Here is a 16,666-nt window from a genome sequence, read left to right on the forward strand (position 1 = left end):
TCCTCGTGGCCCATGCCAGGGTCCCATAAACCACTTTCTGACCCTCCTTGGCAGTGGGATTTGCATTCCGATCATTCTGCTTACTCAGCCCATCCCTGTCTGGAGCTAAACAAGGCCTGTGGGATCCTCTGTGATGGCACCTCATCGAGGAGATAAGGAGAGGCTGAAAGGGGCAGCGACGCCTCCTCTGAGGTCCCACGGCCCGCCCCTCCTCACCACCACTGCCACCATGTTGACAAAAGAAGAAACTGAGGCACAGAGAGGCTTCCTGCTTCCCCCCAGTCTTTCAGCCAGCCTCCTGGTCTGGGCCACACCTGCCTTTTTTCAGCTGGATCCCTGTCCTGTTGGGATGCTCCCCTGTTGGGGCCCTGCATTATCTCCGGCAGCCCAGCCTGGACCACTGGTGCGGGGCTGGGGCTGGGGAAGTCAAGAGAGCGCCACAGCCCAGGAGGAAGAGAGGAGGGGAGCATAGGATTCAGTACTACTGGCTTCGGCTGCCAGCCTGGGCTTTCTCAGCCAGTTCCAGAAGCCGTGCTGACCTGGGAAGGGTCACATTTCATGAGAACAGGGCTTTCCCTTGGGTGTGGGCCCTGGCCTGCCCAGGTCCACAGCTGTGCCCTGCTGTTTCTAAGACTGGTGCTGGGAGGGGGGGTGTGGCCTGGGCTGAGGGAAGCATGGCTGAGTCCGGGTGCTGGCACTAGTTCACCGTGTGTCTGCATGTCACTTGACCTCTCTGCACCTCAGTTTCCCCCATGGACATAATACAGGGCAGGACAGCAAGACCCAAGGTCCCTTCCAGTGAAAAAATGCTGTGGATTTCGGTGGAGATGGGGGGAGGGGGCGGAGGCGGGGAGGGGGGAGGGCTCGCTCTGCCTGCTCCTTTTTCCCTTCCTTGCTTTTCTTTTTCCGTCGTCAGTTTATCTCTAGCAACCCAGGTCTCCCTGTCTCTGTCGCTCTTTCTGTTTCCATCTTTCGCTCTCTGCCTCTCTCGCTCTGTATTTTTCTGCCTGCCGCTTCTTTTTCTGTGCCTGTGAGTCTACCTCTGGCTTTATCTCCTTATCTGTCACACCCCCCTCTGCCTCTTTTTCTCTCTTTCTCTGTAGTTACAGGCGATTCTCTGTCTAGTTATCTCTTTCCCTGGGTCTCTCTCCTTCGGTCCTGCCCGGTCTCTCCGCCGCTCTCCCGCTCGCTCCCCCTCCTCCCTCTCCGCCAGGCCCCCCCCCCCTCCCTCCCTCGGCGCGTCTCCCCAGTCCTTATTTGGCTGGGCGGGAGGGCTGGCGGGAGGAGGCGGCCAGCGGGCGGGGGGCGGGGGGCGGGAGCGGGGCCGGGCGGAGGAGGGCGGTGGGTGGTGCTGAAGGGACAGCTCCGCGGCGGCGGCAGCGGCGGCGTTGGCGGCGGCGGCCCCGGGGCGCGGAGCGGGTGCCCGGCTTGGGGAGCGGCGAGCGCAGCCATGCCCCAGGCCGCCTCCGGGGCAGCAGCAGCGGCGGCCGGGGCCGGGGCGCGGGCCGGGGGCGCCGGGGGGCCGGCGGCGGCTCCGGCGGGACGATGAAGCGGCAGAACGTGCGCACGTTGGCGCTCATCGTGTGCACCTTCACCTACCTGCTGGTGGGCGCCGCGGTCTTCGACGCGCTCGAGTCGGAGCCCGAGATGATCGAGCGGCAGCGGCTGGAGCTGCGGCAGCAGGAGCTGCGGGCGCGCTACAACCTCAGCCAGGGCGGCTACGAGGAGCTCGAGCGCGTCGTGCTGCGCCTCAAGCCGCACAAGGCCGGCGTGCAGTGGCGCTTCGCCGGCTCCTTCTACTTCGCCATCACCGTCATCACCACCATCGGTAACTACTCGCCGGCGGGGGGGCGGGGACCCGGGGGTTGGGCGCCGCGTCCCGGGGTAGTCCCGAGCCGGCCGGGGCTGAAGGGATCCCCTCCCGAGAGGGTCTAGGCGCCGAACCCCCCGCTGCCAGAAACCCGAGTTCTGCCTGGTTTGTCTGCTTGGCGGGGACAGGACTCGGGGGAGGCGTCGATTCCTGGCTCCGGACCTGACTCTCCGGCCGGGCCAGCCCTAACTTGTCCCTGCCAGGCTGCGCGAGGGCCTCAGGGGACTCTGAAGTGTGTGAGAGGGGCAGGAACCACCGGCGGAGGCCGGGGAGGAGGGGTGTGGCCGGGCCAGGCCCTGGAGCAGAGAGCTGAGTGTAGAACGGCGGGGAGCTCGCGACTCCGTGTCCCTGGCAGATGGGCTTCCGCACCTTGGCGTGTCTACACCGGCTGGGGCTCCAGGGAGACGTGTGGATGCAGGTACTCTGGCACTCCATGGTACTCCTGCTTACTCTGGGTGCTTAAAACACCCTCTAACTGCCTCTGTGAGTGCTGCTTGGAGTGTGTGTGTGTGTGTGTGTGTGTACACGCACGCGCGCACGCGTGTGTATGTGTGTGTGCGTGTGTGTGTGTGTGTGTGTGTGTCCAGCTCCCAGAGTTTGGGCACAGCCAGCCAGTGCCTTTAATTTTCTTAGGGCAGCAGATTTGGTGCTGGAAGCCAGATCCAGCTCTGTCTGCCTTCTCTGCTGTCCTGGGAAAAAACAGTCACCCCGCAGGAATGGCCTCAGTTCCCTTCTCCAAACAGCGGTGCGGCAGGCCACACACACACCCAGACTCTCTCACAAGATAGGCACAGGAACACATACACACAAGTACACACACACAAGCACACACAGGGCAGACACAGGCACACACACACACAAAGCACACAAATGGATGCTCCGGAATCTCCAGTCTATTTGGAAGTGTCCAGATAGGAGTAAACTCCTCCCGGCTCCCAAGACTCTGATTCCAGCCCAGCTCCATCATTTTTCCCACTATATGACCTTGGGCGAGTCCCTTCTCCTGTCTGGGTCTCGAGCTCACTTCCAGACCATGAAGTGTTGGCTAAAATGATCTCAAGCCTTCTGCCCAGGGCTGGCACGCTCCCAGCCCACCTTCCCCCAAAGCCCATTGGGATGCCTCCAGGCCTCCATCTTTCCCATTTCTTCTCTCTCTGGTCCCTCTCCTTGCCTTGGCTGAGCTCCCGGGGGCTCATCGCCACTTGGCATAGCCCATGACAAGATGGCAGTGTTTTCCTGGGAGTCCACAGAGGTTGAGGGGGTAAAAGGCAGGACTGGGCACTGTTCCTGCAGTCTACGCACTGCAGGACTTTGGCCCAAGGCTCCACTCCTCTCTGGGGTTCAGGGAGAACTCTGCTATGTAGTCTCTGGATTCCCCTCTTAGAAGAAGAGAAAAGGGCCCCAGGAGTGGATGTGGCCCAAATGGGGGCACCTCTGGGTCCTGTTGACTCTGGTGTTTAGGGCAGAATAGTCAGACTCAGACCTTCCCAGAAAGTAGCCCCTCTCTCCCACTTCCCTGCCACCTGCCAGGGTTTCAGGAGCACTGAACAGCGAGTTAGGTCCTCTCCCTTCCTCTTCCCACAAGTGGTGCCTCTGATTATGTGTCCGCTTTCTCAGTCCCATGGTCCCTAGCTCCACAGTAACTTCCCAAACGACCTTGCCTCCAGCCTTATTCCCCATGGAACAAGCTCCCTGCAGACAACCCTGCCAGAAAGAATCTCCCCAGTGTGCAGCTCTGACCATACCAATACCCTCTCAGAAGCCCTCAATGGCTTCCAGCGACCCGTGGAATCTGGTCCGTGCTCTTTATCTCAAATTTTAATGACCCTCATCGCTGGCTCTAACTTTATCTCCGACTTCATTTCTCACTTCTTACTGACATGATCCCTCCACTGCAGCCGTACTGTCTCCTGAGAACACCTTAAGTGTGCCCATCGGGCACACCTTTTTCTCTGTCTTCTCTTTGTCTTGTCCAAGCTAGCCTTCCAGGTCCAGCTCAAATCCCACTTCCTCCTTGAAGTCTCCCAGACCATACAAGGCCACCGCTCTAGACAAGTGCAGGATGCACTGTTGGTACTGCCAGGGTGACACGGTGTAGGCTTTCTTACATGGTTATTTACATTTTAGGGGATGTGTTTTGTCTCTTTAACCACCCTGCAATTAACCTCTGCGTGGGCAGGGCCCTGAGGTTCCCATCTCTGTCCTCCCAGCGCTGGCACAGGACCCGGCGGCCCACATGAGCACTCAGAGAATGCTGCTGAGGGGGCTGAAGGGGTGCAGAAATGAAAAGGTATCATCCTGGCCCCTCTGTCCCTGCCGTTTTCCGAAGTGCGTGTAGTCCTTACCCAGACAGATGTTAACAGCTGGGGATAGAAGCAGACAGAATGCTGTTCTGGTGATATTTATTGCTATAACGCTGGGCAAGAGGAAAGACCACATCGAAGCACCACCTGAGTTCTGTGGGGGCCCCAGAAAGGCACTGCCCACTTCCTGCCCCACCCAACCAGCCCTGGCTTTTTGTCACCTCTCTCTCTGGCTACACCATCTGGCTGGAAATGTCCACAAGGGCTCTGCTCTAAGACAAGCTTGCCTGTGTTGTGATCAGATGGCCAGAAGGGGCCTTGTATGAAACTGATGGGGACCCAAAACCCAGAGGCAACAGCCTCTATCCACCTGGACCCTCTGGGGACCCCAACAGGTCTCCTGAGGCACCGGGACTCACATTGGGATAGAAAAATGTTAGCACCTCCTGATTCTCAGCTTTCACTGCTTGGAAAGTTGCTAGGGCGGGTATTGTTAGCTCTGTTGCACAGATGAAGGCATGGAGCGAAAGGAGGGAAGGGGACTCCCCCAAAGTCATGTAGCTGGTGAGCAGCAAAGTTAGAGCCTCAAGCTGGGTCTTCTGACTCCAAGCCCAGTGCTCTTTCCCTGCCGCTCTCTTGGCTGCGTCTTCTGCCTCCATATGCTGTGAAGCCCAGAGCCAGCTAAAATTGGCATGGCCAGGACGTGCTCAGTGATGCCAGCTCGCAGGGTGCTCTCGGGTAGCCCTGATTGGTTGAGGGTCAGCAGGGTCTGAGTTAGTCATTCACCTGGTTAGTCACAGTCTCCATGGGCTGCAAGGATTCCTCCAGTTCCCTCATCCCTGGCCTCCCAGCCAGGAAACCCTTCCTTTGTTGTGCCCTAAGTTCATCAAACGCAAATGGAAACTCTTTTCTGGGAAAGCTTAACCTCTCTGACTGTTGAGTCATTAAACTCCTCCGGGGCCCCAGCCTCATCTATTCATAGCCCAGAGGCTGTCAGAGCTGGGAGGGGCTCCAGATCAGCCAGAGCCGCCCCCTCCTCTTACAGATAAGGAACCAGAGAGGTGACAGGAATCACACAGCTAAGGCTTAGCCAAACCTGACTCCCAGGCCTCCGCTCCTTCCACTTGTTCGGGATGTCTCTTGTTATTATTGTGAACAGCAGGGACAGCAACAGTAACACTAGCAGCCACCATTTGTGGGCTACTTTTTGTCAGGCTCTCTATATGCTCTCATTCAATTCTCTCGCCAACCCCTTAAGAGGGGACTTATTACCCCCATTTTTCTGCAGAGGAACTTAAGGGTCTACGTGCAAATGACTCACCCCTGACCTTGTGACTTGAACGCATAGCATTGCCCAGATTCAACGGAGCCTCTTTGACTCCCATGCCCTAGCTTTCCTGCCAGTTTTTTTCTCCTCTTCAAGAACTCAGCCCAGACCCTTGACCAAGGAGCCAAGGCTTGTCTTGTCACCCAGGCAAAGCCCTTCCCAGGAGAGAACCTCTCCCTCCAGCATGCTTTCGCCAGCTTGCAGCTCCCCTCCCCCACACCCTGGCCCCTGACCAACCCAGACCACGTGGCAGAGCTGTGCCCAGCACCAGGCCCTACCCGAGATAGCCACAGACTCACAGGTGCTGTTCTCCCATGAGGGCCCCTGTAATCCTTGGGGCTCTAAGGCAACAAGAGGCTGGGTGATTGATTAGCTGATGGAGCTGGGAAAGAAAACCTTCTGTTCTGCTCTCTCCTCAGCTCCCGGCCTGTTCTCTGCGGAGCACAGTCTCCCATCACCCACCACGTGGCCCGGGAGTCCTTAGATTGTGAAATCAAGAAGTCAGTTCAGGAAGGAACCTGCACTTTTTACATCTTTCCAAGAAGGAGAAAAGTACAGGAGTGACCTGTCACCCAATACATCCCAGTGTCCTCAAATAGAAGAGTGAAGGGAGACATCAGCAACCATTCAAACACCCAGAGAGGGGAGTGACTTGCCAAAGTCACACAGCAAGTGGCGAGCACAACCCTGATTAGAACCGAGGCCTCTGGGTGACCCCACTGGAGTTCTCTCCATCCCCCTAGCCTGTTCCCCTCACCACCCACCATCTCTCTTAGCACCAAGACCTCTGGTTGCTTTTTACTCCACTGTTCCCTGTCCTCTGTTGACTTGCTGAGGTGGAGTGGAGGGACAACCAGCCTAGAACAGTTCTACTGCCCACTCTTGGTCAGCTTCTCCTTCCTCCGTGCCCACAGGCCACCCCTCTGCTTTGACACACAAGCCTTCTCTGTGGTGTCTAGGGAGGGAGGCTCTGGCTTAGAAGCTGGAGTGTCTGGGTTCATCTCTCAACCCACCTCTCCACTCATCTCCCCCAGGCCCCCACCACTAGTTATTTGATCTTGGACAAGTTGCTTAGTGTCTCTGAGCTTGTTTTGTCATTTGCAAAATGGGGAGAATAATATCTGCTTCCCAGGATGAAATGGACAATAGAAAGGAAGTGCCTGGTACAGAGTCCGTATTTCATATCAGCAATATCAGCAATGATCAGTGTAATTAACATTATTGTTCATGCATTATTACTATTACTCCCCCACAGAAGGGAACTTCTCCATTTCCCAAGGATTACGGAGACCATGGAGATCTCTGCTCCCTCCTAATAGGTGGGGGATGGTGGGGTTGGGGACCAGAGGCTGCCACACCCTTCTCTGTATTCTCCTAATACCATTCCCCTAACCCAGGCTTTCCAGATCCTACCCATGCCTGGAGTCTGCCTGAGATCCAGGCTGAGGGGCAATGCTCCCTCTCCCTGCAGGAAACTGGTCAAGGACAGTGAGGTCCACATTGGTAGGAGAACCCACACTGGATTGGAGCAAGGAGGCAAGAGTTCCAGCTCCACTTAGCTCAGTTGCTGGTCCTCTGTGACCCTCAGTTTCCTCATCTACAAAGAGTCCGTATTTGATGAGAGGTCCTTCTGACTGTCATGCCTCCTACCTACATGTCCAGTTCCCATGCATCACGATTTGGGGGGTGGAGACACGGAGGGAGTGGGGGCGAGAAGAGGACCAGAAATAGAAGACACACGCCTGGTCAGAGCAGGGACAGAACAAACACAATAAGTATTTTCGAAGAAAACATAAACAAGCACAGACGAGTGTAGTGCAAATCACCACTATAAACAGCTTTCAGCTGGCGACACAAACGGTGAATCTGTGAGTTGATTTTGCAATAAAAAAAAAAATGTAGAAGTGATTTCCCTGCAGTCACAGCAGGAAGGGAAGAGACCCAGCTCTGACGGAGAGCATTATCAGAGACCCAGACAGACACCCCCTCACACCCCACCCCTGTCTTGGACGCAGGAAACTGATGTGTTGTCTATTACACATTGCTGGGTGTCAGGGGCGCTCCTCACAGCCTGCAGTCTCACTGCTGCCCTGGGAGGGCTGGCCTTCTCATTCTGCCACCATCAAGGGAAGGGGAGCTCGGAGGAGTTTGAAAATTGGCCCAGGACCCTACAAATAAAGAAAGATTGTGCCAGGGTTTCCACCCAGGGCTGTAGGGAGTATCTTTTCACAGAGCCATGCCCCTCCTCCCCTTCCCCCCACCCCCATGGAGTCCCTGCCATCCCTTCCATATGAATGTCACAAATGATGCTGGATGGCGTAACCAGGGTGCACGCAGGACACTCAGCTGTGGCCTCCGCGTCAGGATCTCTCGCCTTCAAGAGTCTTTTGCCCAAAGAGAAATCAGAATTTTAGCTCCGACCCTCTGATTTTAGAGAGTGGAAGGGAAAATTCAGATCAGAGAAAGGGCATGATCAAGGCTATACTTAACGGTTCTTCTCCGAGCTGGCCTTGAAGCCCTGTTTACTGACAACTCCCTTGGTGTTCTTGGGCACCCCCCCCCCGCCCCCACAGGCTCTTAAGGAAGAGATGGCTTGCTCCGCTAGCCCTGGGTCTCCTCCTGACCCCCCCGTTAGCCACTGGTTGGCAGAGAGCTACCTGACAAATACCTTTAGAGAGGTATTTGTGGAGAGAGCAGTCAAGGGTCCCAATGATGCCACCGCCTCCCAGCTTGTCCGTACTTCCTCATTGTCCAGAAACTGCCCCTGGCTAAGGCAGTTCCCAGGCAGCTCCTGGGGACCCACCCCTCACCCCATCCCAAGCTGCGGCCACAAGTCAACACCTTCCCCTGCCCATTTTCCAGAGCCGGCCTCAGCGGCCGGCCATCTAGAGCAATCCACTCCAGTCCTCCTGGTCCTGTGGCCTCCTGGGATCCCTGCCAGGCTGGGACCTAGCTCCCACCCTCCCCCTCCGCAAAAGCAGACTCCTCGCTGCTCCTGTTTCCCCTCCTTCCTTCAGTGACATAAAGGACCCCTTTGTGAGGGGGCACGTGGCTGCTGGCAATTCAAAGCAGGAGCCTGGCCTGGGAGCTAGAAACAGGGTTCTTTCTCTCCTCTTAGACAAATCCTTTCGGCTCTCTCTCTCTCTCTCTTCTGCTGCCCCTGAACTTGTGAGAGGAGCAGACACTTCCGTGGCAGGCCTTAGTCTTCCAGCAACAGAGATGTTGCTCAGGCGAAGGGAACAAGTCCCACTCAGCAATGCGGGGACATTGATGCTTTGCAAATACTGTTGTGCAGGCAAGGATGGGGTCGATCTGGTTTAAATGCAGATTCTGAATCAGGAGGTCTGGGGTGAGGCCGGAGATTCTGCATTTCTAGCAAGCCCCCAGGGGCACTGATGCTGTTGATTCCTAGTCCACACTTGGAATAGCGTGGAGACCTGACTTTGGGGAATCAACTTGAGAAGTGGACTGTGGTTTTAAAAATGAGAATGTGTAGAGCTGGAAAAGTCCCTAGGAATCAATCCGGTTGTGGACTATGAGAGCTAGCAGCCTCAGAGCTGGTGGATCCTGACTCTGAGGCTAGAGGGGGCTGTGGCTGGCCCCACAGGAAGTGGGAAGTGGAGGCTAGGTGAGGCACAGGCTGTGTGATCATGTGGGTGGGGGGGCAGGGAGAGACCAGTGAAAAAGGGCTTTCCCCATGGCGAAGCCCACAAATGGGTCTCTGCTGTCCTCAAATGTCCTCCATTCCTCTCCCATCTGCCAGGGAAGCTCCTCGGGTCCATGGAGAAGGGGTGTCCCAGAGATGAAAGGTCCGAGTGGAAAACTGGCTTCCACCCCCAAGTCCCAAGGAGGCAGTGCAGCCTCTAGTCACCATTAGAAGAGGCTCACTTCTTCCTTCAAGAGGCGCCCCCAGCTTCCCATGGGCTGGGATCCAGACACCAAAGGCCCAGGGGGTCTCCAAACTGGTGGTCCTTTGACCACTAGATGCATCCACTCAGTTGCCAGCAGTGGTGTGGAATGTAGCTGGCAGGGGGAACACCAGACTTTAAGAGGGTCATCAACAAACTAGGGAACAGTCAGAGGAAGGGAACAGTGTGTCGCATGAACGACACTTGGCAGGGACAGGCGTGGAGAGCACGCATGGTGCCTTCAAATATCTGCTGGGTTATTGCAAGATTGAAGAACCAGCCTTGGGCTGGTTGGGCCCAAGGGGTTGAAGCAGCAGCAGTGGGTCAAGTCCACAGAAAGACTTAATCAAGTTGAAAATAAGGAGAACTTTAGTTAGGGGTGAAGCTGACCAAAGATGGACTGTGCTGCCTTGAGAGGTGGAAAGCTCCCCATCACACGAAGCATACAAGAAGACATAGGGTGGGCAAGCTGCAGAGGATACCTGTACCCATTGGGGTTCAATCAGAGAAACAAAATCAATAGGAGAGCTGTATTAAGAGACGTATTACAAAGGCTTGGCTTATGTGATAGTAGTGGCTGGTAGGCAATTCTGGGATCCAAAGAGTAGACCATCAGGAAGCTGGAATTCTTTCTAGCATGGGCTGAAGTTGCCGTTCACAAGCGGAATTTCCTCTTCAGGGAACCTTCAGCTTGGCTCTTAAGACCTTTCAAATGATTAAATCAGGCCCACTCAGATTATCTAAGATAATATAAAATAATCTCCTTTACTCAAAGTCAGCTGATTATGGACTTCCATTACATCTACAAAATGCTGCACACCAACCCCTAAATTAGTGTTTGATTAATAACTAAGGGCTTTAACCTAGCCAAGCTGATATGTCAAAAAGATCATCACACTACCCATATATCAGACTGGGGGCTACAATAAATGGCTTTTAAGATTCTTTCCAACTCTGAGATGTTTTGATTTCTTGCTCCTCAAGGGGGCAGCCTGGTGAGTCCAAGGACCCAAAGAGGGAGCCCCACGCTAGCGCCTCAAAAATCATTTAGATCTCCTGAGTACGAGGCACTATACTTGGCATGGAAAGAATAGAAAACGAAGACCCACCTCCTTCCCCATGGAGACTCTGGTTCAGTGGAATCCAGAAACCACAGTTGAATGTTATTTATAGTAAATCCCAGTAGATGTTCCAAGTAGGGGTCTGAGAAGTCTTCCTGGGGCAGGTAGCCCCCAAGAGAGCTCGAATGAGGAGTGGGGACTCTAGTAGGTGATGATGGGCAGTGAGAACTTTCTCGAAGAGGGAACAGCATGGGGCAGGCTGAGGGGCATGAGTGTGTCCAAGGAAAGTGGCAGGGGTCGAGGAGGACCCGTAGAGGGGCAGACTTCTGGACTCTGGTGGGTGGACCTGATTGCTCAGGTGCTGGAGGAGGGAAGTGCGCCCCCACCCTGCGCCCTCCTGCCTGGATCCCCTGACCCACGGGTGCCCCCATGACCATGGTTGAACCAATGGATCACTTCAGTCCAATAGCAGGTGCCTCCATGACCTTGGTTGAACCCTTGGGGGTGTCCTCATCACCCCAGCTGAACCAGTGGGTGCCCCCTGGGATTCCAGTTGAACCAGAGGGGGATGAACCTGAATCCTGACTGTCTCCCTTCACCCTTGCCTTGGTCACCCAGAAGACCTCAGCCCCCAGGGGGAGCTTTTCCTCCCACACTTCCTGTTCTCGGCCACAAGACCACTCTGGAGACCAGAGCGAACCCAGGTTTGTGGATGGTAGGCAGGAGCCCCGGTGGCAGCACTGAACTGAACCAGGCAACACTGTCGCAAGACACGGTGTAGATATTTCCTGCATGGACAACCCCAGACCCCAGCTCTCAGACCCTTCATCTCTGCTCGAGGCTTCGCAGCTTGGCACGGACTCAGTGTCCCGGTTCAAGAATGTGTAGGGCCTCCTGACCATAGCCCCAATGTAGAAATAACCATCTCAGAAACATCCGGAGAGGCACATTCCAGCCCGCCAGCCGCAGGACTGTCTGGGGGCTCTCTCCAGGGACCCAGACTGTCAGGCCCCAGCAGAGCAGCCCGGAGAGAACTATGCCAGGCACTTAGGCAGGAAGTGGCCCTCTCCTCTGGGACAGCCCCAGGCCTCCTGCTTGTGCAGAGGAGCTCCCCAGGACCTTGGGGACTAGCAGCTGCAGGCAGGAGCGAGCCTGAGATTGCTGCACCAGAGGGCCCTGTCCTGGGCTGGCTGTTCGTCCAGATCTTAGACCTGACATAGAGCAGCCTCTCCCCACAGAGCCGGCCTCAGTTTCCCTGGTTAGGAGCCCAAGGAGGTTTCTCTGGGCAGAGCTTATTACATACATCACCTTATTCAGTCCTCATGGCCACAGTCACAGTGGCACTACTGTAATGCCCATCTTACAGACAAGGACCCTGAGGCTCAGAGAGCTTAGGGAACACACCCAAAGGCCGACTGCTGGCAAGAGGCAGAACGGGGAGTGTAAAGCTCGCACAGTCCTTGGCTTATAAAGCATTTGGTCACACAGTGTCTCTTCCAAGGCTTCTGGTAACCCTGAGGCATAGGTATCATTCCTCCTACTTTGCCAACGAAGAAACCAGAGAGCGAAAGAAATCAGGTCACTTCCAGCGATCCCAAGGTGATGATGTGGGAGCAGGAGTCAACTCAGGACCCTCCAAACCTAACTCATGACCTCCCCATGGAACTCGGATGCCCTTGCCTCCTAGACAGTGGCCAAAGTGGGTTATTCCCATGGCACGGGTGTAGGGGCATTGCGGAAGAGCGTGTCAGCCTATGGAGGGCAGAAGGGGCAGCACTGTATGGGGACAGTTGTCACAGGGTGGTCTTAGTCTCCCGCAGTTATCAATGCCATCTTTCTGAACAGGATGGGAACCCAAGCCTAAAAATGAGAACACAGTGATGGTTCTTAGGAGTGGCTAGTGAGTAAGAGAGGGGGCTTTGTCAGGGGCAACTCGGGCAAGTCATCTGCTCCGCCATGTGCGGAGGGACAGGTAAGATGGCCCCTGAGCTCCCGAGTAGGACACTTGTCCCAGTACCAGCCACTGCTTGGAGCCAGAGCTATGGGTGTCAGGACCTGGCCCTAGGACTCCATTCACTGGGCCTTAGAGGCCCAGAGGCCTGTAAGTTTTAAACATTCCCTAGGGGAAGGGGACCTGCAGCTGGCTTGGGAAGCACGGAGGAGGAGAGGGCTTGTTAGAATCCGCATTCTGGGCTTGCCAGCCAGGGGCTAGTGTTTTCTTTCTGGGTTTCCTTGGTACTTAGGAGTCATTTGAGGGGCACCTAAGGAAAAAAATCTTTGGAGTTCATAAACCAAAGCTGCTGGGGTGAGCCAGGTGGTAGACAGAGCAGGAGTCAGCGGATTTCCGTGGGAGAAGGGGCCGTGCCCCCCACGCCTCCAGGTAAAGGAGACTGAGAGTCTCAGTGGGGCCCTAGGAACAGGTTTCATCTTCAGAGCTTTAGGTCTCAGACTGCTTTTGACCCCAGGGAAGGAGGTCAGCCTCCGCGAGACCCCTCAGCCATGTGAACATCCTGGGAACAAATTAGGGGCCTTTGGTCCGGCTGAGCCAGGTGACTCCCTCTTCAATATGACCCTGCATCACGGGTTTTCCATGGGGAAGGTGCGACAGGGTAAGACCCTCTGGGGCAGCTCTTGGTTTTTGATCCCTCTCCAGGCAGGGCCAGAGAGAGAGAAACCTGGACCCAAATTCAGTTGCAGCCCTCCCCTTGGGCGTCATGCCCAGCTCAGAGCCCCAGAGTTGGAAGCACTCATCTTCCCTAACACCATAAAGGCCCCGAGGTCCCCTGCCTGTCCCTCAGGGTCAACCACCAGATTCACAGAGGTGGGCTGTGTGTCCTTTCTCAGAGCCATGACTAATGACTCAGCTTACTGCCGCTGAGCTAAGGAAAGTGGGACACATGATCCCCTCCACCGTTTCTCAGCTCTTACCTTCGTGGGAGACCTATAGTAGGTCTCATCCCCCACCTGCCCTTCGAGAGACTGGGCTGGTGTGTCTAGGTCCCTTACAGCTCCGATGGTCTCTGTTGGACCTCCTCCTGGCCTCTGCTTCCAGCCCCTCCTAAGAAGCACACTACCCAGGATTATAGTCTTGTCCCCGCTTCACCCCATTCTGGTTGAGCCCTGGAGGGACTTCCTCTGTGTCCAGTCCCAAGAATAGAGCTCTGTACAGGACCTCCAAGTCACCCCTTTCGGAAAGAGAGCGTTTCTGACCGTGGCCAAGGTCCCGCTTATCAGCAACAGCAAGTCCACTGGCGCAGCCCCTGGGACAGCTGGAATGCCGGAGCCTCCCACCGGAAAGGGCGGCACCCCCGGCTGGCAGCTCCCACGGTAGTCGTGGGTGGGGTGTGGGAGGCAGCCGGGGTCTGAGAGCAGGTTGACTCCAGCCAGCGCTGTCTTACGGGGTGTGGGTGCCCTGGAGAGAGGCCGCAGACACCCTTCTGCCTGGGATGCCTCTAGACCTGAGCTGGCCCAGGCTGAGTCCATGGGAGGCCAGTCCTGCCATCCTGGCCCGAGGCTAGCTCAGAGGCCCCTGGGGCCCTGAGAGCTGAAGTCCTGCTCATGGACCGACTTTTGACATCCTGCCTAGACCAGTGCCCTGCTCAATCACTGAGGGGCAGCGGTTAGCCCCTGGGTCCCCACCATGGTTTAATATCTCAAAATGTGTATGGGACATCACGTGATTACCTGTGGCAGAGCACACGCGGACCAGCTGAAGGTCATGGTGTGCATCTTCCTCAGCCTTGGCCAGAAAGGGGTGAGGTCAGGGTGTTGACACCGGCAGGCTCATGCAGAACTGGGGCTCGGCTTGGCACTGGGTGGCATCACAGCCATCCCTGGGGTCCTTTGGATTCTTTGAGCATCGCTGATTCGGGGCAACACTTCCCTTTTCCAGATGAGAAGACTAAGACCCAGAGGCAGGGGCAGGGGGAGATGGAGAGTGACCTGCAATGACCCAGTCACCAGCAATTCATTAACAGAACCAGTCCTCAGACCCGGCCTCCCGGCCCTTTCCACTCCCTCGATAACCACACAGTCATCCCTCCCCTCCCTTCATTTCTCCGACCATCCTCCATGAGTCAGGCACCATTCTAGGTCCCAAAGCCTCAGCTCTGTCCTTACGGTGTCTACATTTCAGAGGAAGTCGGTAGTCAATAAAATGACTCAGAAGATCACATATAAACATCATCTCACACTGATAGGGAGTGCCAGGAGACCATCAGACAGGAGGGTATGGTGGAGCTCCTGGGTGGCTCAGTTGAGTAAGCATCCGACCTTTATTTCAGCTCAGGTCACGTGCTCAGGGTGGGGCCTTGAGTGTGCTTGACATTCGCCCTCTCCCCCGCTCCCCCGCTCCCCCGCTGCCTACTCTCTCTCTCCCTCTAAAAATACACAAATCTTTTTTTACACCAAGCCCCCCAAGAGGATGTGACAAGCCCCCTCCCGGGAGGGGCGGGAGTTTCTCTATGAGGTAAAAATGACTGAAGAGCCCGGGAAGGGGGAGGGACAGCAAGTGCAAAGCCCCCAGGTGGGCCCGAGTTTGGCCTGTTTGAGGAACTGGAGCAGGAAGGGCAGTGGGCTGCGGGTGGCCCAAGCCTAGAGGCAGAAGCTTGGAAGGGCTAGGGCTTACAGGGCCATGGAGACCATGGTCAAAAAAGCGTGGGTTTTGCTCAAAGTGTAACGGAAGTCACTGGAAGGCTGTAAGCAGAGTCGTTAGGTGATACGACTTAAGTTTTTACCAGAGAGGTTGCTCTGTGGAGGTCACATGGCCGTAGTTCAGGACAAAAGCTGGGAAGACCTATCAAGCTTCCAGTGTCTTGAGAGATAGGGTAGGTTGGCCCCGGGTGGAGACAGTGGATGTGGCGAGCGGCTATGGGATGAGGACTTGCATCCGGGCCCAGGGGCCAGACCTGATGTTGGACAGGATGCATGTGTTGGGGGAGAAGAGGGAGAGAGAGGGCTGTGGGCATCAGGGCAAGAGGATTGTCAAGGATGGTCGTCGATCTGAGCCACTGGGTGGAGGGTTAGCATTGTCTGAGACAGAGAAGAAAACGTGCCAAGAGCACGGTAGAGAGGTGAGATCCAAGACTTCTGGTTTAGACACACAGTGCATTTTGAGACGCTGGGTACAGGTCCCTGTGGGCTGGTAGACGAGTCTGGAGCTCCGGGGAGAGGCCAGAGCTGAGAAACGCATTTGGGAGTTATCAGATGGAAATAATATTTAAAGTCTTGTGGCTAGATGAGATCAGCCGGGAAGAGGGGAGAACAGGGGAGAGAAGGGCCAGCACGAAGCCTGCTCCCCTCCCCCACCACCTACAACACGGGGAGGGAGACCGCAGGAGAGGGGGCCTGCCAGAGCCTGGAGAGCAACCTGGAGAGCAGCGTTTCAGGAGAGAGGGAGCGTTCGCTGCCAGCTGCTGCTGGGAAATCAAGTCAGATGACCACAGGGAAACAACCAGTGCATTTGGCAGCCTGGTGGTGGGAGACACAGGGTGTGGAAACCCAAGGCCATGGTCCTCGGCTTGTTCCAGGAGCCAGGGAAGGTGGTAGGGGAGACTCTTCTCTCTGTGGAGCCAGAGGTGGAACGGAGGGACCAGAATCCAAGAGAGGCGGGGAAAGAACACACAGCGTCGCAGCTCCCCTTGTCCACAGGCCTCTTCATAGACGCTTCACAAGCCCTCCTGCGGAGGCTCCTGAGGGGTTATCATTATGTCTCTTAGGCAAATGAGGTCCAAGTTCCTGCTTTGGCTCAGGGCGCCCAGCCAGGCCGTGGGACCCCAAAGCCCCTCCTCGTCGTGCAGTAGCCCCCCAACCAACTCCCAGCTCTGCCTCTGTCTCCCTTTGCTGCGGCTGCCCACCTCCCGGTCCCTCCTTGTCCTTTGATCATTTCTGTCAGCTTCCAGCACTCGTGGCCTCTGCCTCCCCCGCTTGGGGTAAACTCTGCTTTTTCTCTTTGATTCTGCAAGTCTGTCCTCAGCGGCGTCGTCCTCAGCTGGGCCCTGTGTCCTATTCCACCCCCCACCCCCATCACACCCTCTGTCAAAGGTGGGGGATGGGCAAGACTTTCTGAGGGCCTTGGGGGAGCCTGGGTCTGTGAGATGGGAGTGTGGTTCCTGCCTTCTCGGCTGCTGCTGGGGGCGGAGGTCGGGGGAAGAGCCTGCAGGGTCTCAGGCCTGGCCAGACTGCCGTCCCCGTGGACT

General features: G+C 56.2%; 1 protein-coding gene across 1 annotated transcript in view; it reads left to right on the plus strand.

Annotated features, from left to right (window-relative positions):
- The first annotated feature begins 1,368 nt into the window (after positions 1-1,368).
- Positions 1,369-16,666, plus strand: part of KCNK3 (potassium two pore domain channel subfamily K member 3) — a 37,757-nt gene continuing 22,459 nt past the window's right edge. Inside the window, exon 1 of the mRNA XM_082743676.1 lies at positions 1,369-1,828. Within this exon, the coding sequence (XP_082599802.1) occupies positions 1,546-1,828 (283 nt within the window). The 5' untranslated portion in view covers positions 1,369-1,545. The remainder of the gene's footprint in view (positions 1,829-16,666) is intronic.

This window comes from Mustela nivalis, assembly GCF_964662115.1.
Source record: "Mustela nivalis genome assembly, chromosome: 8".
Classification (NCBI taxonomy): domain Eukaryota; kingdom Metazoa; phylum Chordata; class Mammalia; order Carnivora; family Mustelidae; genus Mustela; species Mustela nivalis.